Consider the following 27,348-nt stretch of genomic DNA (forward strand, 5'->3'; position numbering starts at 1 on the left):
GGTGCCTGATAATTAGATCATTGTTCATTGTCTTTCCCCCACGTTCCTCAGCCTCCAAACATAGAAACTTTCATTCCCTTTAAGAGGAAAGAAAACCGGCACTTAGTTTTTTTTGACTCTAAGTTAAAGAGTACTCATGTTAAACGACATTAAAAATACATAGAGAAATTGATCTCCAGAAATCTGTTGTCTTTCCATTTGCAGCAAGTCTCACTAGCAGGAATTATTATGAGTCTACCTCCTCCTCATTTAACATCTCAGTTAAAAGTAATGTTTTATGGCAAATACATAATTGGAGGGAAATTGAATTCTGTAATATGGGGGTGGAAAATCAGGGCAGAACTTGCTCTTTGAGGGGTGAGTCCATAAACGATGACAGACTGTCTGGCTGCCTTAGACAAAGGGGGAGCGAGGCGCTTGCTGCTGGTTTTTATGAGTCGCGAAGGGAGGGAGCTGGAGCGGCAGAGCAGCTCGGGGCATGTCAGCAAGAACCCTTGTCAGGAATCTTCAAAACCCCTGGCTCTTTGTAACGTGTGAAACTGAACTCCTGACCCTGTCTGCCTGGTGGTGACTCCTTGTTCTGCCTGAGAGTCAAGTGGTAGTGGGTCCCTGGATGAGGGAGAAATAGCAGAGCAGCTTAGTGAAGAGGGAACTGCCGTCCTTTTGGTGTGGAACCTGCAAGTGTAGAGTCGAAACCACCACCTTAAAAGGAGATGTTTCCACCGAGAAGTGGAAAATCGCAGACACAGACCCCCGCAGACTCCACCTGTTTACTGTTCCTTATCTGTACACTCCCTTGCCTGTAAGGTGACAGTTACATCTCATAAGCAGGAAGGAAGAACAGAAAATAAACCCTAGAGAATTAACCGCAGCTGTGGGTGGAGAACAGCGGTGAAAGAAAGGCAGAAATGCCCCCCTCTCCCCCAAGACGCAGCCGTTTGGCTCTGCCCCCTCTGTGCCATTGCGGTACCCTTCTCCTGAAACAACCCCGACCGTGTGTGTAGCAACAGGACGCTGCTACTTTATCTAAATGCATTTCTCCAGCTTGTGAACTCTCATCCCTGCCAAGAGGCCCAGGCACCTGGTTAATGATCTTTAATGTGAATGAGTCTCTGCCACGATTAGCATTTCGCTGGGTTAGTACCACCCAGGCTGAATGCCGAGGTCCTCCTGCGTGATTTATTCTCTGCCAGCCACCTGCCCACCTGTAGGAGCTGGACACAGCCAGTTCTCCCCTTCTGTGTGTTCTTTCCCTCCGGGGGTGGTGGTGGTGGGGAGTTTGGCAGGAGCCAGATGAGGTGGAACCAAAGATACTCAGCAGAAGGAGCAGCTGCAGAGCTCCCTGGGTGGTGAGGGGGACTCTCAGGTGGCTTTCAGGCTCCTGAGATCCAGAGCCGACCTAGCGAGCCTTTCCACCGAGCCTGCTTCTGGGCGTTCTGTCCAGGTGGTGGTGATGTTGGGCAACCGTCATCTCCCAGCCGCAGGTGTCGACCATCTGGTTCTTTCTAAAGCCACCTTGGCAACTGTCTGCGCTCCTCAGCTTCTTCCTGCTAAAACACCCGTTGGCATCTTTCCATGAAGGAGAGAGGCGTTTGGATGGCCCTGCAGCTAACAGGGTGGGTGGAGTTAGCCGCTTCCTTCTGATCTGAGTAGGTTGTGGAGGTGACGCCTACATGTTCACCTAAAAGAAGGGAAGAGATGAGCTTTTGTAACCAAAGTGAGAAATGACCTTTTTTGCTAGAAGAAACAACTCTTAAAAGCAGTTCTTGAAATCTAGTGCCACCAGCCTGCAGTCTCCCAGGTTTCCCTGAGAACTTACTCATCCTATTTTCACTGTTGCTTATAAAATATTCCTCTTCGCCCCGCCCCCAAATTAAGCAGAGTGACGTATAAAAAGGCTCCACACTTTTGCCTAAAGTATTTATAAGGATGGCACCTGCTCATTAGATCTTGCCTCTCTCCCTAATTTTCTCCTAGGGTACGGGGTCTGTTTTAATCGCTGGTGGCAAAATGGCCCTTGGGCAGCGTGCCCCGTGGTCCTGTGAGGTGGAATGCGGGGGGTTGGATGTCCCGTAGCGGTCACGAGTTGTCCACGTTGGCCTCTCTCCCAGACCGGCTTCTGCCTCGCGCTTGGTTGGCTTGGCTGCTGGTTGTAGAATCTGATGTTTACTTTAGCATCTTGGGATGGAGAGGATGAAGGATGATTTCTAACCCTTGTTCCTAATCCTTGCTTCTAGGGAATTACATCTATACGTTTTTTATTGTTTCTAGAAGTACTAACTCATAACGAATGAGGGGGCAAAACAGGATTTTGCTTCTTCAGTCATCCACAGTGATTTATACTTTCTGTGACAAATGCTGGTTCATATGGCCTAATAAAAGATTTTTTAAGAAGCCATTTAATCCATGTTGAAATCTTACATCACTATTGAAATCATATTCTATTTATTTATATATCTCGTGAATTGCTCCAAGGCAGTGCTTCTCAACCACGCTTGATTTTTGCCTCCTCCCTCCCAGGGGACATTTGGCATTTTGATTGTCCTTTAATGGGGACAGGCCACTGCTCAGCCTTCTGCAGTACACGGGACAGCCCTCCACCACAGTGTCCAGCCAGCATCAGTATTGCCAAGGTTGTCAATCCTTGTTTTAAGTCTTTTTTTTTTTTTTTTCAGTGGAGGTACTGGGGATTGAACCCAGGACCTTGTGCATGCTGAGCATGCGCTCTACCACACTGAGCTATGCCCACCCACCAAGCCTACCTTTAAGGAATGTGCAAAATTAGAAATGCTATGGAAAATCTGAAAGCTCTGAGTAGCCTATCCATAAGGAGTACAATTTAATTTTTGCCAAAAATGCTTAATCGGGCCAGGTTGAATTAACAAATTAGTGGACCGTGCGAATTGGGTAGCATAGCTGTGAGGTAATACAGTGTATTTCTTTCAACTTCAAATGATTGGCAGAGTGCCTTTCTTTAACGTCATTTACTTAGTAGTTACTTGATAGTATGAATGACCTGAACTGAGGATTAGTTTTCATTGTCAGGCAGGAAAAGCTTTCCATTTGTGGTGGAAATCACTCCATGGCAGCTGGTGGAAGATGGCTGTGGTTGTGTTGTCTGCGGCCCGTGACAGGGCAGGGTATCCCTGCTGATAACCTCACAGTGGTTGTTGGAAACTGAAAGAAGAAGGGATTGTGGAATTTTAGATACAGAAGGGGATCTTAAGAGTCAGTTTGGTCTAATACCTTCCATTTTGAGATAACCTCTAGCCCAGAACGGTTAACTGTCCTTTTCTAATCATTCTGATGCGGGTTCTTCCTTAATTCCGTTCTTGGGGCAATTTCTGCCTATTTATTGAGTTCATTTTTCATTAATCTCGCATTCATTTTCGACCCCCTTTGTTGTCATTGTGCCTTGCTCTTTGTAGACTTCAAGGTAAACTTTTTATGCGTTTACACCTTAATTAGATTAAACTAGCTTTGGGAGTGGGACCATGGCTTACACTCCTGTCGGTCTCAATAGTACCCAGAGAAGTGTTCTGTAAGTTTCAGACCCCAAGAAGCTCTTTGTTGACCTGATTTAAATGATACCCAGCTTAGTGTGATTGAACCAGCCTTAGTATCTAAAACTGACTTCCAGGTTGGTGTTCTTTGTACAACAGCTCACTTTTCATGCGCTTATCAAATACATGAGTTTCCAGGTAAGTTCTCTTAGCGATGGTGGTTACTGTAACAATAGATCAAGGTTGGTCTATTGAAGAACTGACTCTTGATGGTGATTTCATCCATTGTTTGCATTTTTGGGGGCTTAACATGCTTGAGAAGCATCATTTTAGTCTTTTATGCTTGTATTTGTTCTGTCTGCTTACATAGCCTTCCTGTGGTTGAATTTTAAATTAAAAGAAAACTGGAATTGTATCTTGGAACAAGAAAAGGACATTGGGGAAAAATTAGGATATTATGTAATAAAGTATGGACTTTAGTTAATGATGCTGTAGCAACCTTGATTAATAATGACATGTGTCATAATAATATAACATGTTAATACTGGAAGAAACTAGATATGAGATACATGGGAACTCTGCACAAATCTTTGCAATACTTCTGTAAGTCTAAACCATTCTAAGATTAAAAATATTGTAAAAATTGCTGTCATTTTGTTAAAGGACATAGTGGTAAATTTTATTGTTTCCTTTTTCTTTGGGATAGGCTGCTGCTGCAGAATTGAATTCCTTATCTGCCTCTCAGCTTTTTGCTTAGGATGGCCATGAAGTGCCCCTTCCCAAAATGTGCCCAATTGGTTTGGCCAAATTTTCTAACCATATTATATGATTTTCATTTGCCCACCATTACCCTGACTCATTTCTAGGTGGTATATTTAAAAGACTAGATGGAATTTTCAGGTTAAAAAGTTACATCAACAGGAAGTGTATTTGTAGGTGCCAATTGAAATCCTGCCGGCTGGGAATGCTACCAGCAACGTGCTAGTTGGACAGTGGGACGTGTCCCTTTTTTATTCCTGGGCCTCCAAAGGCATCTGGGTGACAAATATCACTGTCTCATTGCAGCCTCGTGCAATTCAATGTCCCTAAAACTGGATTAAGGAATTGTGGTTCCTGGGTTCATAGACCCACAAAATACATTGTGTTTGATATGTCACTAAAAAGGATACTTTCATGTTAAAACCAACATGGGTATATTGTGGGGTAGATAAAAAATTAGCATGGATATTTAAAAGTTCTACTTGAAATTGGTGGTAGTGCCCTCGTGCCCGTAGCCACCACCCCACTGCTCTGTTGGTGAGGTACTGGGGGGGTGGGCAGTGTGACAAGCACTGGACATGAAGATAGAAGAACTTGACCTTGAAGTAGTTTGGGTTAGTTACCTCAGTTATAAATGAGTGTAATAGACATCCTGCAGTTTTGTTGTGAAAACAGAATGAGATAAAATATCAAATAAACGTCAACGGAAATATTTGAACGCAGTAAGATCTGTACAGATGCCGAATACGTTACTTTATGGTAGGAGTCAGCCCCTCTCCCCACTTAGTTGGATTTTATATTAGGAACGTTGACATTCACCTTGGTGGACAGAGGGGGGCTTTGGTGCCAACACCATACTTTCTTTCTCATTCTTGCTCGGTCTGTATATGTGTTGATGTGATAAAGAACGTTACGGAAGGTTGATTAAAAAAAAATGACTCAAACGTATACGGAAACAGAAAATTGCACGGTGGCAAAACAGCATAATGATATCCCACCACCCAACTCCAACAGTTACTAACATCTTGCCATTTTTATTGCTATTGAATGCAGTTTAATATTTCTTTGCAATTCTTTTAACCTTAGCATTATATCCCATTAGGGATATACGATTAAAAACACGTTTCAGGCAGAAAGTATACCTCAGTGGTAGAGTGTGCACTTAGCATGCGTGAAGTCCTGGGCTCAATCCCCAGTACTTCCATTAAAATAAATAAACAAACATAATTACCCCCAAAATGAAATAAATTTTTAAAAAACATGTTTCAGTCAAGGAAGATAATATTTCACTGTATGATTGCACCACCAACTTGATATACTGTTAAATTTATTCCACTTTGTTTTTTCTAAATTTAATTTTATTTTTTAATTGGGTAAAACACTGGCCAGGTCATAACTATAACATTAGGTGCATTAAGTCACCCTTCCATTCCTGTCCTCCTACAGGTAACCATTTTTTGTTAGATTTGGGGCTGTCTTTCTATTGTTCTTTTTGGAAATATAAGGAAATTTATGCATATATTTTGTATTCCTTCTTACTCATTAAGTAGCATATTATATGCTTTTCTGAACCCTTATTTTTTCACATAGACTTGTATCCTAGTGTTCACTTGGTATCAGTATACAGGGAACTTCTTATGTGCTTTTTCACAGCTGTGAAGTCCGCCCTCGTATGGATGTCCTGGAGTTTATTCATTTGGTCCCCAAGTGATGGACATTCAGGTCATTCCCAGACTTGTCCATTGTTTTGCGATAAATAGCCTTGTGTGCACATCATTTTGTATTTTTGTCTAAACATTCCAGTAGGGATAAGGGGATAAGACCAAAAAGACAAGTCCGTAAGTTCCCATTCCTGTGTCTCAGGGAAGGGTAGCTCTTCAGTAGCCCTCCCTTCATTCCCTCCAGCTCTGGTCTCCCCTTTGATCCCCTTCAGGCTACAAACCTCCTTTCTGCGCCAAGTTTTTAAAGCTAGAAGTTTTTAAAGCTTGGGATGGGCTCATCATTCCCATGTTATAGATGAAGAATGGAGACCCGGGAAGTGACGTGGAGCCTGGAGCCCGGCTCTCGTGTGCCCCGCCCAGCAGGTGACAGTCATTGTTAAACTCTCTTCCTCTCTGCCCTCCATTGGCCAGTGTTACCCAGAGTGTCGTCCATGACCAGCAGCATCACCTGGGAGCTTGTTAAAGATGCAGAAGCTCAGGCCCCAGCCCAGATGTACTGAATTAGAGTCTGATTCTCAGGTGACTAACGCACAGTCTGGTTTGAGAGTGCTGGTCTGGTGGCCCCTTTCAGGAAGGGACACAGGTGTGGTTAATCAACAGGATGGTGCAGGTCCTTTCCATCAGCTGGGCTCACCCCTCCTCCTGATGCGCCCCTCCTGTCTGACTCCCCCCCCCCCCGGCAACCCCCATAAACGGTTCAGCATTGATCTCTTCAGGGGTGGGGTCCTGGTTGGTTCTGCCTCCATTTCCCCCTCACTTGCAGCCTCCTTCCTTCTGGATTTCTCTCTTGTATCATGCTTCTCATGTCCGATAAGCACTCTCATTTCGTGACGACTCTGTTCGTGGTAAGTTGTGTATTTATTTGGTTCATTGTCCATCTTCTCATCCCTGACGTTAAAGACTTTAAAATGCTTGCTGTTGTGTAAGAGTCCGTTATTGTTACTATTATTAATTCCATTTCTTTGTCTTCCTGCTGTGGGGTGTATGTATCTGTATCTATATCTCTAACTGTACCTGATAATTTTAGGCCTCGATGCATACTTAATTACCTTAATTGGAAATTCCTCCTTAAATTATCCACAAACTGAATTGGCAGCTAAAATGGCTTCAAGTGGTGAAATCATTGTCATAATAAAAATAAGAGGCTTCTACTGTTGGATCTGGAATTTCCAGTCTAACGTTTCAGCTTTGGAAGGAAGGTCAGTTTTTGAAAAGTGGAAGTAATAATTTATCCAGACTCTGCTGAGGTTCCGTACGCTGGAGGAAAGAATCTAGTGTAATAATGTGCGGTGTTGGTAACGTACAGGAATAAGGAGGTGGTTTTTTTTAAAGGCAGGCAGTTTTGGTTTTTTTTTTTTTGTTTTTTTTTACTTTAAAAAAAATAGCTTTATGTTTTATTTATTATTGTATTATTTAATTATTTTGTTTTGGTTGGGGGAGGTAACTAGGTTTGTTTATTTTTAGAGGAGGTACTGGGGATTGAACCTCATGCATGCCAAGCAAGCGCTCTGCCACCTGAGCTATACCCTCCCTGCCGGCAAGCAGCTTTTTATACGAAGAAACAGATGACCCTTTTTTCTAAACTATGTTAGCTGCACCCAGATTAGTAAATGTTAAAATAACTATGACTGGTAAAAACACTTTTCAGATTCTTTTTACTTTGTATGTAATTAAATGAAATTCTCCATTTGGTGGTTGGATAAATTCTCCATTTATCTCTCAGATAAATTAAGTCTTGCCAGACTGTCTGAGAAGATAGTCAATGAGACCCTAAAAACTTGGAGCATTTGAAAAATAACAACCATGTACTGCAGTTTATAAGGACATACTTAATTTAAAGTTTTCGATTTTAAAATTTGTATTAGTAAATCTTATCCTGGTTTAGGTGAATCCAGTTCAAATCAGTTGCTGTGAAAAAAGTCATTGTTTCTAGCCACAGACAACCAGATTCAAAGGATGACTTCTGGTGAGGGGGTAAGTAAGATTTATTTATTTTAATAGAGGTACTAGGAATTGAACCCAGGACCTCATACATGCTAATAAGGTGCACTCTACCAACTGAGCTACACCCTCCCCCACTTAAAGAATGACTTTTAATAATAATAAAAAATTCAACCCGTTTTGAATTCAAAAGCCCAATTGACATCATTACCATCTGCACTCCACATTTTAGGTGTTTTAGGTCCTAATACATTTACAGAATAGTTAAGGATGATTCATTTCTTTCACAGTAAGCATTTATTTTGCTCTTAGGGTATATGTGACAGCTGGTTATCTGGAATACAAAGAGGATTGAGTCCTTTGACTTCTAGACACTTACAGTCTAATAGAAATCTTAAAATCTTCACTGGGCAGGGTATCTTGAGATCATTGTAGACTAATGATGGATAGGCATCCCAACAGATGAAAGTTACTGTTACTCTTGTTACAGACATGTTGACTGACAGGTCATGATATATGGGGATTGCATAATTCTGAGCTTTAATTTTTGAAAATTTTAAAGAATTTCTATAGTGTTTGTAGCATTAACCTTCATTACATGAAAGGTTTCACAAGTATTGTCCATCTTTCTGAAAGTCAGTTAACGTAAAAGTTGAAGAAAGGAGAAAGAAGTTACTAAAACTCTAGAAAAGATTGAATTCAAATAGTTCGTGAGCTGCAACTCTAGCTCTGAATCTAACGGTACAGTGAAGAAAGAAGAAAAAATAGATTAAAAAATAAAAACTAGGAAAGAGGAGTTCAACGTTGTATCAGATAGAACGCGTATCGGGATGGGGGAAGGGTATCGCTCAAGTGGTAGAGTGCATGCTTAGCATGCTGGAGGTCCTGGGTTCAATCCCCAGTAGCTCCATTGAAAAAAAAAAAAAAGACTTAATTACCCTCCCACCCCCTCCCCCAAGTAGAATGTGTATCAGATACAATACCCAATATCCTGTGAGTTCTGCAGTACAAGATATCTGGGTTGAGAGTTAAAGTAATTGAATAAATATTATCTTATGAGTAATCACAAGATATTCTAAGATGTTCTAAGAGCTAGTATAGTAAGTAATGGAGAATCATTTGTAGGTGTCCTCATTTATTGTAACCCTTTTGTGTTTCCTGCTATTTAGGTCATTAGGCCTCTTAATTAATTGCTAATGAACTAATGTGGCTTCATGGCCACCAGCTCCTCGCTGGCACTTCAATAGTCAAGAATTGTGGGTGCGTTGGAATGGGGGAAATGGAGCCCCGTAATCTGCTGTGTTCACAGCGGGCCAGAGGAATCACAAGAGATTAAAGGAAGATAAACACAGTCACCTGGCAAAAATATTTGGCTTTTCGCAATGTTATGGAAGTTATATTTAGTAGAAGTGTTTTTGGTAAAAATATTTGAATGTTTGTTTTATAATCGTAAGTAGCTTGGGTTATTTTGACTAGAGGGAGGGGGTGTGTGTTTGTGAGAGAGAGAGAGAGAGAAACAACTGATACAGGCACAGCAGAGTTTGTCGATTAGGAGAAGAAAACGAGATGATTAACTTAATTGGCGTACAATAAGAATAGAAAACATGTAGGAAGTAGAATCTTCAAATTTCAGGGCTTTCCATTAGTCATTAGTTGAAGACTTATGAGAAAATAATGGAAACCACCAGTAATTAAGAAAAGAAAGAACATTACTGTGAAAAAGGTCCCGTACCCTTTTCCTGGTATAAGAGTGTGGTTCTGGTCCAGCCCAATTCCCCTCTAACTTCCTTTTCCACTCCGTTCTTGGCAAACTGAACAGCCTGCATTCCCTGTGTGTGTCCTGACTTTCTTTTCCCTGGTGCCATTCTTCATGCAATGCCCCAGGGCCTCCTCCTCTGTGTGTCTGAGTCCTGTGGACCTGGTGAGCCCCAGTTCCGATACCAACTTCCACATGAAGGCTTCCTTAATTCTTTCCATTCCTCATAATTGAAATAGGGCGATTCTCAGAGGAATGAAAGATGCTCCCTTTATGCGTTGAGTGCGGGATTCACTGAAACTTGCAGCGTCTGCGTGGTTAGTTGAGTTTGGTGAAGTCAGTTTAAAGGTGACACCAGGTTTTCCAGTCGGACGACACCAGTTTCTGTGTTCATGGAGCTCTGTTTGCATTGGGACCTGACCTTCTGTCCTCAGACTTCAGTCCTTGGAAGGCACACGCTGCTTAAGGAGGGGATGAGTCCCTCTTCACCTGACATGGTAATTTGAGAGTAGAGAGCTGGTGTTAAGGTTGAAGATTTGTGGGAGAAAGAATACAAAATATGGAGAGAGGATGGTGAGAGCAGGGGCAAGGGGACAGGCTACACCACTGAAGTGACAGCAGAATTTCTGGCCAGTCTGGAGGCATTGTGGGGGGGGTGTGTGTGTGTGTTTGAGAGGAGGCCTAGGGGTTCCCCTCTCCTTGACCTCATTAGGCACGTACAAGAAGCACTAATGAGCTGGCAGGATGTAATCACCTTCTCACTGGGGTACCCTGTAGATTATCACCACGGTACCCATTGTGATGGGGAGATGGGGTGACCCTTAGATATTGTCCTCCAACCCCTCCCTACACAAGAAAAAGCCCCTCTGAGTGCCTTTCTCCCCTCATGCCCTTTGCCCTATGAAAGCACACTCTAGTTCAGCCTTTTAAGCTTTAGCATGTAATTGCAAAGAACAGAAACAGAAATATTTCTGCCAGAATGTGAAATTCTGAGTACTTCAAGGGATGATATAAGAATATCTGGAAATTCCAACCCGTTCAGATTATTCCTTGACCATGACAAGTAGCTGGTTGCCATTGACCTTTGGAAAACAGAGATGACTCCATTTCATTTTGACAGATGAAAACCAGAGTGCTGTGCAGAAAAAAGCCAGCCAACCGAAGACCTCATTTTAAAAGATTTTTCTGGGGAGTTGAAAATAATGCTTGTTTATAGCCAGTAGTGGGCCTTGAATATGAACTATGACTCATAATTCTGGGGTAACATCCCCCCTCCCTGAAAAATGGGTTCAGGCAGACAGAGTTATGTGCATATAGGCATATATATGCATATATGTGCACTGTAGACTTGATAGCTTACAGCCCCGGAGCCTGTTCCAGCTTATAAACACATCTGGTACCTCGTAGCAGCAGTACCCCTCCCACCCCCCAGTGATGTTCTCAGGGGCCCAGATACACCCTTGACCTCGCCCCTGTACTCGCACAGGGGCCCTGGTGTGTGACATCTTGCGGTTAATCAGGACGTGCAGATGGCTTAAAGAGGTTATTGATGTGAGGTGGAATTGTGGACCTGTCCCCAGAAGAAGGACATACAGCCTAAACGGAAAGGGTGTGTTATTTCCTCAGTGGTTTCAGAGACCCTCGGGAACATTAAATGGTTCCTGTTTCCAAAGAGCTCCTGTTATAATGGGGGTTTAATAGTAACGTTTTATTTACCGGGATTCACTGGGGAAAATATTTAGGAACAGAAAAATTAAATATAGAACATGTTAGAAACTTCTTTTCAGTTTCAGTTCTTATAAGGACTTAGGGTAGCAACCCATATAGAAGTATTTGCTTTAACGCACAGATAAATTATTAGCACTTTGGTTGTGCACACATGAGTCAGAGCTCCTAAAATTTGTTCCCATAAGTAGGTTGAGCCTCCTTCTCCGCCTGTTGTCGTAGAGTCTAAAAATGGAAACGTGAGTCCAAACTCTTTTCAGATCATAAAATCATAATTCTGAATTAGTAGAGCATAAATGAAGGTGGTTTTATTTGAGTGTCACCTTCAAGTTTGCCAGGCCAGGTGGGGACTCCCCTTGTAAGTCTTCTGGAGTTCCCTGTAGCAAGGATGAAGGAAATAGTCTCAGCTTTGCTTCTAGCCTTAGACAGCTTTCTAATTAGGTCAGAGCTGCCCACCCTGGGGTATGCAGACTCTTTCTGTCCCTTCGGCATCAATTCATGAGCGCTGCTGTCTGAAGCAATCACGCAGACAAGGTCGCTTCTTACTTACCCTGCAGAGCCTGGAAACAGAGTGGGTTCTGAGTGACCAGTTCTTCTGATCACCGGGCAGTTTTCTATCAGCCTGTCCTGAAGATGCATCTCAGAGGCGTTAGGCCACATTCTTGGGTTAGTTAAAGTTCACTATCATGACAAGTCTTTGTTGATACGTGATCTTGTGATGCCCTAGAGTTTTGGAACACTATTCTGACTACACACGGAAGTTTTAATATTAGGCTAAATGTACACTAATGGCAACATTTATTCTGGTGGGATTTTTGTTTTTTTAAGCCTATGTATGAATCAGATCACTCTACCCAGAATGTGAAATGCAGGGTAAAAGCCTACTGGTGAGGGAGATGATAGGATTTTGTTGAGACTCAGCCTGTGCTAAGGAGGTGGTGATGCCTCTTCCTCCTCCTCCTGCTGGTTTATTCATCCCCTCCTCTGCAGAAGCCAACTGGTGGATTCGTTCCATTGATTACTCCCACTGTGGCCCTTACAATTTTCATCTTGGGTATTTTTCTTTCTTGTTCTGCATGAAAGTTCTGAATGTTGTAGAACATCACCTAAAAAGGGAAAGCTAACCTTCATTTTTAAAGAAGATGAAAAATAAAAGTGTATCATAAAAAATTTGAAAAAAACTAAATAAACAAAAATTAAAAACTAGGTAGGAGGAATTAAGAGATAACCAAGATAAAAATTAGAACTAATAAAACAGAAGATAAAATTTAAAGGATACATAAACCCATTAGCTGGTTGTTTGAAAGGACCAATAAAATTAACTCCCATCATCTTAACTGAGGTAAAGGGAGGGCAGGAATAGAACATAAGAATAAGAAGACAGAGGAGAGATTAATTGACTTTGTAGGAAGATGCTACATGCGGTCCTATGGAAACACATTTGAAAACAGTTGATTTCTTAGTAAAATGCAAATTACCTGAATTGGATTAAAGAAGCATGGGAAAGTTGAAAAGACCTATTACTATAGAAGAGGTAGGAAAGGTGATTAAAAGTTACTATTGAAAAGAATATGAAAAGAGGTGTGTGCGTGTGTGTAACTGAATCACTATACTGTACATCATAATTAACATTATATTGTAAACTCACGACACTTCAATTTAAAAAAAAATGTTTTTTACAGTTATTATTGAAAAAGGCACCAAAATTCCATGGGTTTCCAGCTGAGTTTTATCTAACCTTTAAAAAACAGAAAATGTTAATGTTACTTATACTCTTCAAGAACATAGTAAATTATGGAAAGTTTCCTAGTTCACTTTATAAAGCTAGCATAATTTCGGTTTTAATACCTGGTAAATTTTAAAGAAGAAAAGTATAGACTAATATTTATGAAAGTAAATGCAGAAATTCAGCACAAACAAATTCCTTATTAGGAAATAGACTCTTGAGTGCATCCAAAGGCCAAAATCAATAGTTTATTCCAGTAATACTAGAGTGATGATTAGGAACAGTTATCACCATAACTCATTATTGTACCCGGCATATTCAAGAAGAGTTCATGACAAGGTCAGCAGAGGCTGAAGAGCTATTTGGTAATTTAAGCAGCCATCCCTAATGTATGAAATTTAAAAAAGCAAATAAAATAAAAAAAATCATTTACACTTAGAAAAGGCTATATATTACTCTAAAAACAGCCAAAAACAGATACTTTCTAAAAGGCAAAGCACTAAGACTATCTCATTAAAATTAAGAATTATAAAAGGACGTCTGCTTTTATAATTATTTAACACTGTTTTAGTGATTCTAGTGAATGTAGTGAGGTAGTGAAATATTTACGTGTCTAGAAAACGTAAGAGCCTAGAGTAGGGGAAAACTTGTCAAGGTTGCTGGATTAAAAAATGTCACTAAAAATTTCTCTGTTTTGAAAACAAGGACTTGGAAATGGAAGTCAGGCATTTATTTTCTCAATAGCAGGAAGAAATTGAGAAGTATGGTACCTGTATCCTTTGTAGTGAAGGATATGAAATAAGAATATAACATATATACATATATAGATCTCAGTTATCCCCAAATTAAATACATACATTAATTGCACTTCCATTTAGAGTTCCTATAGAAGAATAAATATATAATAATCTTGGGGTGAGGGAGAACTTCTTGAGCCAAATTTAATACCTGCAAGATAGACAGGGAAATTTACAACATGTATGACAGGCAATGGCTTACTGTCGATAACTTGTGAATTGGCAAGACAAACATGACTCAGAAAATAGACAAAGAATATAAACACGCAGTTCTCAGAGAGCAAATGCAGACAGCCAGGAAGCCCATAAAAAACAATCCATGTTTGCTAGGGAATTGCAGATTAAAACAACATTGAGACCTTACTCTAAACCCATCAGACTGGTTTAAAAAAAAAAAAGAACAAGAGAAAAATAACACTTCTTGGTAGCAAGGGTGTCGTAGAAATGGCATCTCATAATACTGATGGAAATGTGAATTTCTGTGCTTTATTTGGAAAGCAGACCGGCAATGCGTTTTAAAGATAACAATTAATATACCTTTCCCCTAAGCAGCCTTTCTCTTGGATACCTGTCTGTCTTCTAGAAATAGAAGTGTCTGTGCACAAAGGCATACGTATAAGATGTTTATTGTACCATTAAGGTAGCAAAATACTGAAAATACAAATGCCCATCAGTTGCAAAACAGTTAGCTTTATGGAATATTTGTACCGTGTCATATTATGCAGCCATTGAACGGAAAGAATTAGAGCTGTTAGAGTTGATTTTGGAGGGGTTTCTATGAGAAATTTAATGCATGAGAAGCAAGGTGTGGAAAGGTCTGTAACATCCAGTTGTGAAGCAAGGACATGGTCTCTGTTTACCCATGAATGTAAATGGTAAATGTGGAGAGAAAGGCGAAACACTCCTTCTCTACGTTAAGGGGGTGGAGTGGAGGTTGATGTGGATGTTGGTGGGTAGAGAGGGAGCGGGGATTTCTGAACCACCTCCTCAGATGTAAAAAGCCACCCCTGGTCGGTTAACCGCATTTCACGTTTTTCCTTGTGGAGAAGGCTGAACAGCACTGTGGTTTGAAGTTTAAAATCCTGGTTCCTTCTCTAGGTCTCTGATTCTTTTTCTTTCTCATACTAGCCTGTGCTTGTTTTGATTCCCTGATACCCTCTCAGATTTTGTGAGGATGTTAATTATGAATCTTTAAAATTCTTCCGTTTCAGACTCTTGTCTGTGTGCTCCCTTTACAAGCTCATGCCCCTGACGTTTTATGGCCTGGTTTTTCCACCCATTTGATGACTCTTGGTTGTCTGCTTGTCTTTGCACTTGTGACTCCGGGTTGCCCAATTCTCATCAAAGGAGCCTGCCTGGCACTGGTGTGTGTCAGGATGAGGTCCTGGGAAGGACTTGGTGGGATGGCCAGCAGGTGGCCTTTTGCGTGTGGCTGCTGCATACCCCTCCCATCTTTAGCTGCCTGCATGCACTTCCAGCAGAGACCACACCTAGGTGAGGAAGGCAGCAACTGGAAAAGCTAGGAGAAAGTAAAGTTTCCTGATTACTCACCCTTCTGGCTCCTACAGAATATTTCCACCTGTATGACTCTCCTCTGCACACGCGGGACTCTGGTTTTGCTGTTCTGTCCATCCAACCCATCGAATTTCTGTTCAACTGATGATAGTATTGCCTCCTTCCCCAGAATTTTTATGGCTGTGGTATTGAGTCTGGATGGGAGAGAGGGAGGTAGAAATGTGCATTCTGGGGCCATCTGGATACAAACTTCTATGTACCCTCTCTCAGCCTTAGTTTTCTCATCTGTGGAGCAGGCATAATTCCACTACCTATCTCAGAGGGTTATTGTGAAGATTCAACTGAGTGATGCTCTTAAAGGGCTTAGAACAGTGTCTGTCACAGAGTAAGAATTCCATCCAAGTTAGCTGCTGTTTTCAAAAAAATGGGATCATATTAGAGATACCAGATTGCATTGTTTTTTCCCCCTAGTTAATACATCCATGATGTCATCCAACACTATTTTTTAAAAGCTCTGTGGTGTTTACTGATGTATCTGTGTGTGGTTGTTCCTGTAGATAAATCCCTGCAGTTGAATTCCTGGATGAAAAGACATGCACATACACACTATGATATCCCTGACCATTGGGGAATTGCCCTCCGAGTGTTATGCTGGTTCCCCTGGCTCCCATAGTTGATGAGAATACCTGTTTTCCCCATCCTCAGCATTACTCCATTTTATTAATCTTTTAAATCGTTTCCATTATGGAAGGTAAAAATAATTCATTTTATGTCTTTAATCAGTGAGGTCGAGTGTCTCTTCACGTATTTGTATTTCTTCTTTTATGCAGTGGTGATTTGCAGTGTTTGTCCATTTTTCCTAAAGATTGTTAATTTTTCATTAATGTGTAAGAATTCTTTGTAGAGTAGGGGGTTTAACTCCATATCTGTGATAGTTGACAAATGTTTTTCTCATTTGATTTGTTGCATATCTTACATAGAAGCTCTTTATTTTAACATTGTGCTTTTCAATACACCTTTTCTGTGGTTTCTTGGAAAGCTGACCACTGTCGGATGTACATAACATTATTTCTTTCTGTTAAAAATAAGTGGTATTCTCCCTACCATTGTGAAAGTTACATATTTTTCTCAATCTGTAAGAAGAAATTAGAAGGAAAATGCTATCGAAAGCAACGGGAAGAACCATTCTTAATTTTGGCACGTTCTTTTCAGTTGTCCTTTGGTGGGAAATGTGTATTTTTACATAATTAACATCATAATGTAAGTAGACTTTCATAGCCCCTTTTTTGTCACTTAACATTCCCATATGTGATATACAACATTCCATTTTCTTCTTCTTTTTTTTGTCGGGGGGGGGGGGCAAGTAATTAGGTTTACTTATTTATTTAATTTTAGGGGCAGTACTGGGGATTGAACCCAGGACATTGTGTATGCTAAGCATGCGCTCTACCGTTCGAGTTATATGCACCCTACCCCACCTACCGTTCTGTTTTAAGTTTCTAATTTTTCCTTTAAGAGAGAAAAGGTACAGTGAGTATCTGTGCAAAAAAAATTTAAGTTGGATTAAGTTCTGTACCTCCCTGGAAACAGGGTTACTGAATCAAAGAATATTAGGATTTAAAATTTTTGGTACATATTACCAATTTGCTCTCTCAGCGTGTGGTACCAGTTGATGCTCCCATCAGCATAAAGACTCTTACCTTAATCAGAAGATGCGAGCCAGCCTAAAGATCTAGGGGAGGAGCCTTCAGGAAGAGGAGCAGCCAGTGTGATGCGAGGCCTCACGTGGAAGTGAGTATCAGGGACGTGAGTAAGAGCAATGTGGCCAGTGGAGCATCGGAGAGGAGAGGAGCAGATGGGAGCTATGGCTCTTGAGGGCTTTGTGGGCCACCAGGAGGCATTTGCATTTTATGCCTAAGTTGTAGGAAGCCAGCAGAGAGGGCTGCCAGACAGGTGAGAGTGCCCTGTCTTTGCAGCAGGAGTGGCCCTCACGGCCAGTTTGGAGGCTGTTGCGGTAGCCTGTATGAGAGAGGATAGTTTGAACACCTGGACAGTAACTGCTATCCAGGATGGAGACAAGTGGATGATTGGGACTTTTTTTGGCCATTGAGAGTTCTGAGGTCCTGCTGATGGATTGAATGTATGAAGAAAAGAGCAGAATGGAGGAAATTTCGATTGGAGCAGCTGGCTGGCTGGCTGGTGGCCACTGAGATGTGAAGGGTTAGCTGGGAAAAGAGGTAGGGGCAGAATCAGAAGCTCGTTAGTTCTCTTAGACCTCAGGGTGGACACATGAAGGAGGTAATGGTAGATGAGAATGGAGCTTAAGAGAGAGGTCCAGGTTGGGTAGGTCTTTGGGGGCTCATCTGCACTTAGATCGTCTTCATAGCCAGAGGAACTGGACTGGATCACAAAGGTTGAGGTATTTCTTCCATGAGCAAATGTGTTCAGAACCTGGAGTAACTGCCCTAAGATAATGAATATGAAGAGTCAAGCACGTCATAAATTGGGGAACTGTGTCTGTAAGCTGTCAGGTTATAAATGCTTTGAGGATACAAGTCATCGGATCTTGGCTAATGCCCTGAGCAGAGTTAATGCACGATTTTACGTTTATAGACTGTTTAAAAATTCAAGAGACCTTTCCCCCTTCTTGATGAGGAAACTTCTTTTCAGATGTTTTGATAAAGTCACTGGCGACTTGATTTGCATTAACGGGTGAAGCCTGTAAACCCCACATCAACGTTTTTTTGTAAGGTGTTGGAAGAAAAGGCTGATCCAGGTTAGGAGGAGTTGATTTTAGACCTTGTGAGGAAATTCAAGACTTTGTGTTGTAATCATCAAACCTTGCCTGTGTTATGTAAAGATCTTTGCCTGTGTCATCCTTGTTTTGTTCAATTTATTCCTCCCCCTCCAAGTGTCCTAGTTTCTCTTCTAACTGTAGCTGGATTTGAACAAAACAGAAAAACTTGGGTTCCCCCCACCCCCCCAGCATTTGGATTCTTCATTTGGTTACTCATTCTTTATAAATAAGTGGTAATATATTCTTAGCAATTTTTAAATAATGTTTTTTTTTTCTGATTATAAAAGAATTAGACATTGGAAAAGATAAAGTATGAAGCACGGACCCACCTGTGGTCCAAATAGCCAGAGAGAGGTTATTGATTACCATTTGGTTTTTATTTCCTTCCAGTCCTTTGGCTTTATTTATATATGCATATGGAAATAATTTATGTATTGGAAAGAATGCTATAATATTGTTTAGAATGATACTTTCTAACTGATATGGTAAACACTTTATGGAAATTTGTAATACTATTTTTAGAAGCATGTTCTTAAAGGCTGCAGAATTTGGGTAAATTTACAATGGCTCCTAAAGCAAAAAAAAAAATCTCTGGATGATCTCAGTCACTGGCAAATCCTCCAAAGGTTAAAACAAAATGCAAACACTGAAAAAGTCTTTGGAATGCTGCTCTAAAGTTCAAATTTTCTTTTCTTAATAAGACCTTGTTTTGAAGGGAGTCAGCCTTTATACTTTTTAAAATTCCTTTTGGTTAGGTGAACTTAAAATTTAATTACCTTTTATGCACTTCCTCTCCTTTCTGTTGGAACATACCAATCCAGGGTGACCCTTTGTGGTATTTCACACAATCCCATCTTACAAACCATCCCTATCTTCTAAGTGTAGCAAGTAATATTGAGCAAATTTGGGGATAATATATCAGAAGTGCTAGGAGCCATATGAAGGTCTATGTTTAATTGTACAAGTAATACAGAAATTAACAATTGGCATGAAGTTTTAATATTACTTTGAAGTTTAGTTTTAGAAAGTGAACCCCAAGAGATGGAAGCGGCCTTTCCTCTTGGCAGACTTCTGGTAGACCTGTGCCTGGTTATTCACAGGTGTGCCTTCTGTGGCCTCTCCTGGTCAGTAAGGGCTGTGGGGAGTTCCAAGAAAGGCTACTGTCCCTTCCACTCCCTTTGCTAACTGCATTCTGCCCACATTGTGAAACTCATGTATCTGTCTTAAGAGAGCAACTTCCTGTTCATCAGATCCAGAAAGGCCAGAATTTGCCCAGCACACTCCCCTAGATGAAGCCCTTGGCTCCTGGTTCCCCTCCTTTCCTCTCTGACCACTGCTTCTGTTTTTCTGCCTTCTCTAAGACTCTAATCCCGTTTTCTTAACGATTGGAGATATCGTAACATCTGCTATTGCTTGGAGCGATGGAGACTGACCCAGACACTCTAAAAAATGTGTACATATAAATACATACAATTTCTAAATTGGGTGATGTGTGGTATACAGTTTTTTGGCTTACATTTTTAAACGTTATATTGTGAATGTTAACCCCATGTTTTAAAATATTCCTTGAGGACATGAACACATAGAGATCTTTTCATTTATTTTCTCTGTGGTTGGACATGAAGGTTGCTTACAGTTTTTTGATTTTGTTTTTGCAGTGAACTTCTTGGTCTTACAATGCTCAACTTGACCTCCGATTATTGCCTTAGGAATGATTGCTTGGATTGGAATTAAGGCAAAGGGGATGAGTGTATTTAGCCCTCTAGATGGTCTGTGGGCTCTTTATTTTCTTCTCAGTGATACCCCTTCTTTAGGATCTCTTTGTCTTTTATTTCTTCTATTGCAACAGATTCCTAGCGGGTTTCCTTGTTTTGAGTTTCAGTTGACACTAGGTTGCCCTGCACCACTGCTGACCACAGTGACCTTGGAAACTACCAAACATCTGTGGCACCTGTCTGTACTCCTTTAGCAGCTCCAATTACATTCATCCAGCCAGCCTGCATACCTTCTTCCTGGATCCTCCAACTTGCGGGTGGAGCCTGCAGTTTGGTGCCTGCTGGGGCCACTCTGTTCATGGTACTGTCTTTCTGCAGACTCAGCCCAGTTCTGCTCCCTTTCTGCTCTCTGGTTGTTCCAGACTTTGATATTCCCGACAGTCTCTAATCCCCTCACGCTCAGCGTCTGATGCTGTCTTCTACTTCTTTGGGAAAAACAAAACAAAACAGTAAAACACAACACAAAAACAACCCTCAACTGGGGACGTACTACACACCACCTTCCCTCTGCCTTGTTCCTGCCCCGTCTGCAAGTGCACTTGTCCTTTCTTCTTCCGTGTCACCTCAGGCGGCTTCCCTCCTCTTCTCCAAGAACTCCTTCACTCTGCACAAAGTTCTGTCCTTTTAAACCATTGGTTCTTGGCTGGAGATGACTTTGCCTCCCAGGGGACACTTAGCCATGACTGGAGGTATTTTTGGTTGTCACACCCGGGGAGAGCTGCTATCTGGTGGGTAGAGGCCAGGGATACTGTTAAACATCCTATGATGCACAGAACAGCTTCCCACGACAAGAGAATTACCTGGTCCCACATGTCAGCGGAGCCCAGGTTAGGAAAGCCTGTCCAGTCACTCTTAGGCCTTGGCCCTACTCCATCCACCATCCAGTGTCTGCATCCTCATCTCTCTTCACTATAGCTGCTCCACTACTACAGGAGCAGTGGTTTTTCTTTGTGGGATTGAAGGTATTTGATCATTTCAGGCTATCCTCAGTTAACAGTGCAGTGGGGGCAGGGCTAGTAACACTGGCTTAGACTGAATGCCCAGGTTGAATCTACTTTAGCATTGATTCCCACGTCCTGCTGCTGCTCCGGTTGGGTCCTCAACCTTCCTTCTCCAGACAGAGGGACTTGAACTAAAAAGACTTTTAACATTTCCTCCGTTGTTAATATTTCTTAATTCAGTGCTCAGATTGTTGTTGGGTGCATTTTTCGTGAAGGTTGGGCAGAAACTGATTTACGACTGGGGAGTAAGATGTGGTTGGAGACCACTTGGTCAGTGAGCCTGACTGTGAGTGGAGGTGGCAAGAGTGGAGTGGGAAAAGTCATTTGTAGGCTTTCCCCACCCTTCTTCCAGAATAAGGTTTTCCTATGTATTTTATCACGGCAGAGAGGGAGTCAACATACTGAAAGGAAGTGTTTGCCCGTGGGAGGGTGGTTATTAATTAGAAGTCTGAATTCTGTCTTCATTTTTTGCATTAATACTTGGAATGCAGTCATCATTTAATTAGTGTACTTGTTTGCTGGGGGCTGCTGTAACCAAGTACCACACACGCAGTGGCTTCAACAACAGAAATGTATTGTCTCAGTCTGGAGGCTGAAAGTCTGAGATGAAGGTGTCAGCAGGCTTGGTTTTCTCTGAGGTCCCTCTTCTTGGCTTGCTGACGACCACCATGTCTCCTCCATGTCCTTTCACACTGTCCTCCTGCTGTGCCTGTCTGTCCAGTTTTCTCTTACAAGGATTTCAGTCACATTGGATCAGGGCCCATGCCAGTGACCTCATTTTGGCTCAGTTACTGCTTTAAAGACTCTGTGTCCCAGTCTGAGGTACTAGGGTTGTTAGGACTTCAACGTAAGAATTTGGAGGTAGGGAACACATATTCAGCCCATAATGCCTGGGTAATAATATTTCATGGGAAATGTAAGTGCCTTTTATCTTTAAGGAAACAGGCAAATTGTTCAATAACTTATACAGCTTGTGAAGGTGTATTTTCTTATAGTATATTGTGGTTCTTATTTTTTTCAACCTTCCAGTCAGTGTGTAAATGTAAAACAGCTTAATTTATAATTTTGGATATAGTCAAGGTAGAGTTCCTGCTCTTAAATTATACTATTTAGCACTTGTGTGACCTTACCTGCTCAGTCCTAAAAACTCGTCGGAAAGTCGACAGAAAATGATTGGACCCGTCCGCCTGCCTCTCTACCGGGGTATCTGGGGACAGGGTTTCTGATGGTAACCCTATCCCGACTTTCTCCATGAAGCCTTCAGTGATCCTCCCAGCCACTAGAGGTCACTGGCTCCCCTGGTGTCATCCCAGCCTTCCAGCACCTGTGGGAACTTGAAAGTCTAGTTTAGTTTCTCAGCTGGCATGCCAGGAACACTTGGGTTAATGTGGAAGGTTAGCTTTTTGCTACAAGTTGGGAGCACTTCCTGTTGCAGCTGCACCTGCTGGGGTTGTAGGGTGGGGGTTGATTTGCTTTAGGCAAGAGCAGAGGGGTGTAACTTGGTGCCAGTCACAAGCCAAGGAAAGAGCACACATCTTACTTGACCTCGGGAGTTCAATAAAGGGTGGTCAGGTGGGTGCACCTGTGTGAGCCTAAATAGGGCACAGTGTGAGCTCTGCTGGCCTCACCCAGTATCCTTGACCTCTGAGGGCACACCGGGGGTTCATCTGATAATGGGCTTGCACACCAGAGATGGCGGATTTACAGGGTGGTGCTGTCTAATATGACACCAAATATCCCCCCATCAGTTCTGTTTATTGTCGTAGTTTGTATCATAGCGACCTTTCTTCTGGCTTTTCTTACCCCCTTTTAAGACTAAGCCCTTGGTGGGGGGGGGCAGCAGGTTGGGCTCTCAGCCTGCCTAGTGTGGGGCCCATGCAGGAAATGGGAGAAGTGAAGTTCACTGTAAAAGGTGAAGGGCAGACCCCTACTGCCTGTCTGCCCAGAAACCTCAGATTTGTCTTTAAATAAGCACGCAGCCCAGCGCAAGTTACAGTTATTCATAAAACCATGTGCACGTGGGTTATGGCTCATCCTGTTTTGTAAGTCCTGCGTTCATCTACTTACCTTTGAGGGCTGTCATTTGGAGAAGCGATGCTGCAGGTAACTTCACATTAGGGCACCGGGTGGCTATTTAAGCTAATTGCCGAGCTGGGTGGAGTTACTTAATCCTTATTGTAGGGGTGGAGTTGACTCAACTCCTTTTCCACCAACAAGCATTTCTTTCTAGCTGTCATTGAAGTGAATCATCGGTATAAGTAGCAGGCTCGGGGCATTCCTCCTCAGTTGTGTTAGGACTTGCTGGTGGTCCCGACGCGCAGCAGAGGTGCGAGCCAGCAGCCCTCCGACACAGGGGAGGAAGACGAGACCAGGAGCCCAGCAGTCCTGGAGGTGGATTCCCCGCTGTCTGACCACAACACTAGCCCAACCAGACGCTTCCCAGCAGCAGGAGAGATGGCTTGTTTTTCATGAGGCTTGAGGACGATTATAGGTAGGAACAAAGAAGCCACTGTCTGCTTCTGCTTTTATTATATGAATGTGTAACATCTACTGTTGGCACAGAGTTTGCTTTTGGTGTAGTACTGTTTTTATACCGGTGGCATTATTCTAGCAGTACCTAGATTTCCCTTTGTAAATGACTTCTTTTGGGGTTCAGAGTTAGCTGTAGTCCATCAGTTTTGCTCTCCTTATGTTTAGACGGGATGGCAGCAAACAATTAAACTTGAAAAGAATTGTGGTCTGAATTCTCCTGATTCTCTGCTCTGGGCTTTCTTATCTCTGTCTCTTATCTCTGTCTTCTTAGTATTTGGCTTACATGACTTATTTTAAATGCATTATTATTATTATCATTATCATTATTATTATCATTATTATTATGAGCAAAAGTTAAAGCCCAGAACATATTCAGCTGGGTTTTCTATTAGGTTTTACTGTCATTTTCCCACCCTTACTGCTCACACATACGAGTATGCTTTATGATTAACATGTGATTTTTGTTTCTTTACTGTCTCATTTGACGGTGACTCATAAACTGTTAACTAGTTAGTGTATGTCCGTATGTTGCTAAAACGAATTGGATTACAGGTTACGCCTTTATATTATCGAGCAAGGTTACTTTCAAAAAAGCATTCCTAATGTTAAATGTTGTCTCAGGTGGGTGGAATTCTAACAGTAAAAGTGTATCAACAGTGTGAAACAGCAAAACCGATAGTCAAATCGGAGTTATTCTTTAGTAAGACACTTTATTTCACATTGAGAAGTATGTTGTTTACATGTGTTTGAGTTCGATTGTGTCAAACAAAAAACAGGAAACTAAGCTGTAAGAGGGAATTAAAAGAACTTAGGTGTTGGTGCGTTCTGCCCCTGTAAATGTCTGTGAGGAGGAAAAGGTGAACTTTAATTCCCGTGGGAATCAGAGGAAGCTGTGAACTTGAGAGAAAAGAAATGCTTTTTATCTAGACAGGAGAAAAGGTGGGAATGATTCTCATGTATATATGTTGTGGGGTTTTTAATTTAAAAAGGTTTTGGGGGGAGTCTGGTATTGCAACTAAATGCTGATTTTTAAGAAGCAACATGTTTAGGACATTCTCCTTTATCACTGGGGACTGTAACAAAAGATATGAAGTGAAGGCAGGAACAGAATGATAGGAATTTGGTACTTGAGGAATAGAAGACTTTTTTTCTGAAGTGGTTTGTTCAGTGGGTGTGATGGTGGTGAGAGCCCTGTGTACTTACTGACCCTCCCCACCAGCTCAGAGGCAACTGATAAGACTTCTGTGGTCCTGACGGTGTGTTGGGTTGGGAGGGTTGTTTTGGTTTTTCTTTCTTTCTTTTTTTTTAATATTTCATTCCGGGCAGTGTTGATTACATCAGCCTGTACTTCTTAGTGGTCTTCCAAATCAATTTTCAGGCAAAGTCATTCCTCTCTCTTCAGCAGAAGTCTGTTCATCTCCATGATTCCCCTCCTGTGCGTTTTGAGTTAATGATGATTTAATGCTCTCACAACATGTAGAGGACTTCTACACGTAGGCTTGTAGCGTGATCTGATCTCTCCCTTCTGATCCCAGAGGCTTCTGAGGTCATCCACCTTCGGGGGTGATCCCAGAAGCACGAGTCCGCAGGTGTTTTCAAATCTATCTCAACTGTGTTTTCAGTGGCTCAGAATTCCACTGAGGGTCACTTGGCACACCTTCACCTCCAGTAAATATTTGTGCTGCCTCCATGCTTGGCCTGTGTCTCTCAGTATGCAGGTAGGCAGGATCACAGGTGGGCAGCCCCCAGTGCGATCCCACCCACTGGCCAGGTCGTGGGGGTCAGGCCTGGGCCAGACCCCCAGCTGCCTCCTGGAGTCAAAGAAGGCTTTGTTTCTGGTTCCCCTAAAATCCCTCCTCCCCTGCACTTGTTGCCAAAACAATCACGAGATCTTTTCAGGTAACCACATGCTACACTCTCAGCTGAAACCTCTGTGAGCTGCTTATTCATCTTAGAAGTAGTTTCTGGGAAAAAGGTTAAAATTCCAGCTTCTGATTGACATCATCCCTGAAAACAAAGGGCTAATTTTCTTCCCCTCGAGAGCGGAAGACTCCGTGGAAATTTTTGGAACAGCACATGGACACGTGACAGATCATCACCTCCCAGAGGCAGTTGGCCATGTCACTTCGGGCTAAGTGGAAACATGGAGATGGTAGATGCAAGTGGGGTAAATGGAGTTGCAGAGAAACACGGAAAAAAAATCTCCGCTTGCAGTGATGTAAGCGGTCCTGCTCCTGCACCATTACTCATTCCCCTGCTGCAGGCGACAGGATCACATGCAGTCATAAACCGCCTCTGACTCAGGCCAGTGACTGGAAAGCCCGTCACGCCACAGAGGGCGGTGGGTCACAGATTCTCGAGCAGAGGCTCGAGTCCTCTGGGGCAGTCCTGGGTCTGTGATCTTCAGGAGCCAGTGCAGCAGGGATCAGAACCTGCAGCTTGATTCACAGGGCCGGCGAGTTTGTTTTGGCCAAGATCAGCCATGCCAGGTACACAAGCTCGAGACTCGAGGAAGTCTCCAGCTTCATTAAAGGAAGTGGTATGGCAGGCTTTAAGGCATTTTAATATCTTGGACTTTTTCTTTCTTGCCCTGTTGTGTTGCGGTTTTCAGGGCCATAATTGTATACGTGAGGTTATTGAGTTGTATGTCTGAAGGACACTGTCCTGTCTCATAATATATTTGTGTGACTTCTAACTCATCAGCAAAGCTGTCGAAGACATCTTTCATGCTTTGTTCTCTACTTCAGAATAATTTTGTCTCCTCTTGATTCTTTCAGTCTGCCAGTGATCAAATATATATCAAGTATTTTTGTGCTAGACACAGAGGGGTACCTCTTTTTCACTTAAGCCTGGCAGTGTTTGTCAAGCTAAAATTCTTTTTAAAGGTTGATTGTGTCCCCCTCCCCCTCCCTCCGGTCTCTTATTCTTGTTTTCACTTGATTGATTTTAGTTTTAAATAAATGCTTCGGCAGCCCTTAAGCATGGGGCTGAGTGGAGATAGCAGTCAAAGACAGCTGAGACTTAATTGATTGGTGAGATTAATCAGACTGAGAAAAATGTCCCCTACTTTTGCTAGCTGGTTTGGAAATTTCTTCTTTTTAATTCTTTGTTCATTAACGGGAGGCCACACAGTGAAGGTGGAGTGATTTTTTTGTTGTTGTTGTTCCCCTGTGTGTGTGTACCAGTGGAATTCTGTTTCTGAAGGAAATAAAGAATTTAACGGCTCGAGAGATTATGTAAGCTGAAAGGTATGCCTGTCTGGGAGAGGGAGAGGGAGAAGACTGAACCGGAGCCCTGTCACTTACGAGGGACTGCAAATCCCAGGAGATGAGGCATCACCCGCTGCAGGGAGATTGCTATTAAAATGAGATTTTGAGCGTGACACAGGATGGAAAGCTTTGATGACAAAGCCAGCATCTTAGTTTAGCAATAACCAGTTTAGGGCTGAGACCCACAAACTCAGCAGTGACTGAGCAGAGCGCTTGTGGGCGGGGCCAGCCCTGCCCCTCCCCCTCCCTGGGGGGGGAGCATCTCACCTCTTCATCTGCCCTGAGCTGGAGGCCGCCTGCCATTGCCCAATCCAAGGTGTCCCCAGCATCATAATTAAATCGCCCTTCTGTTGTGCTTGTCCACAATCTGTATTTGACTCGGCTGCTTTTTTTAGGGGAGGGGAGAAGCGCGGGCAGGGAAAAAGATAAAAAGCAGTTTGTGAGCTCCAGATGAAGATGCACCTGTGAAAGTCTCCATGACCTCCCATCCTTGAGATGACTTATTTATTCAGCAAAGGTGCTTCAGAGCCC

At 42.3% G+C, this 27,348-nt stretch overlaps 1 protein-coding gene across 8 annotated transcripts in view; it reads left to right on the forward strand.

Moving 5' to 3' along the window:
• NEDD4L (NEDD4 like E3 ubiquitin protein ligase) overlaps positions 1–27,348 on the forward strand; it is a 299,160-nt gene that overhangs the window by 117,666 nt on the left and 154,146 nt on the right. Inside the window, exon 1 of one of the 8 annotated variants that reach the window (XM_014557678.2) lies at positions 23,334–23,507. The exons of the other annotated variants lie outside the window; for them this stretch is intronic. Within the exon in view, the coding sequence (XP_014413164.2) occupies positions 23,485–23,507 (23 nt within the window). The 5' untranslated portion in view covers positions 23,334–23,484. Of the gene's footprint in view, positions 1–23,333; positions 23,508–27,348 lie in introns of those variants that run through there. 8 annotated transcript variants of the gene reach the window in all.

Source organism: Camelus ferus, chromosome 30, assembly GCF_009834535.1.
Source record: "Camelus ferus isolate YT-003-E chromosome 30, BCGSAC_Cfer_1.0, whole genome shotgun sequence".
Taxonomy (NCBI): Eukaryota; Metazoa; Chordata; class Mammalia; order Artiodactyla; family Camelidae; genus Camelus; species Camelus ferus.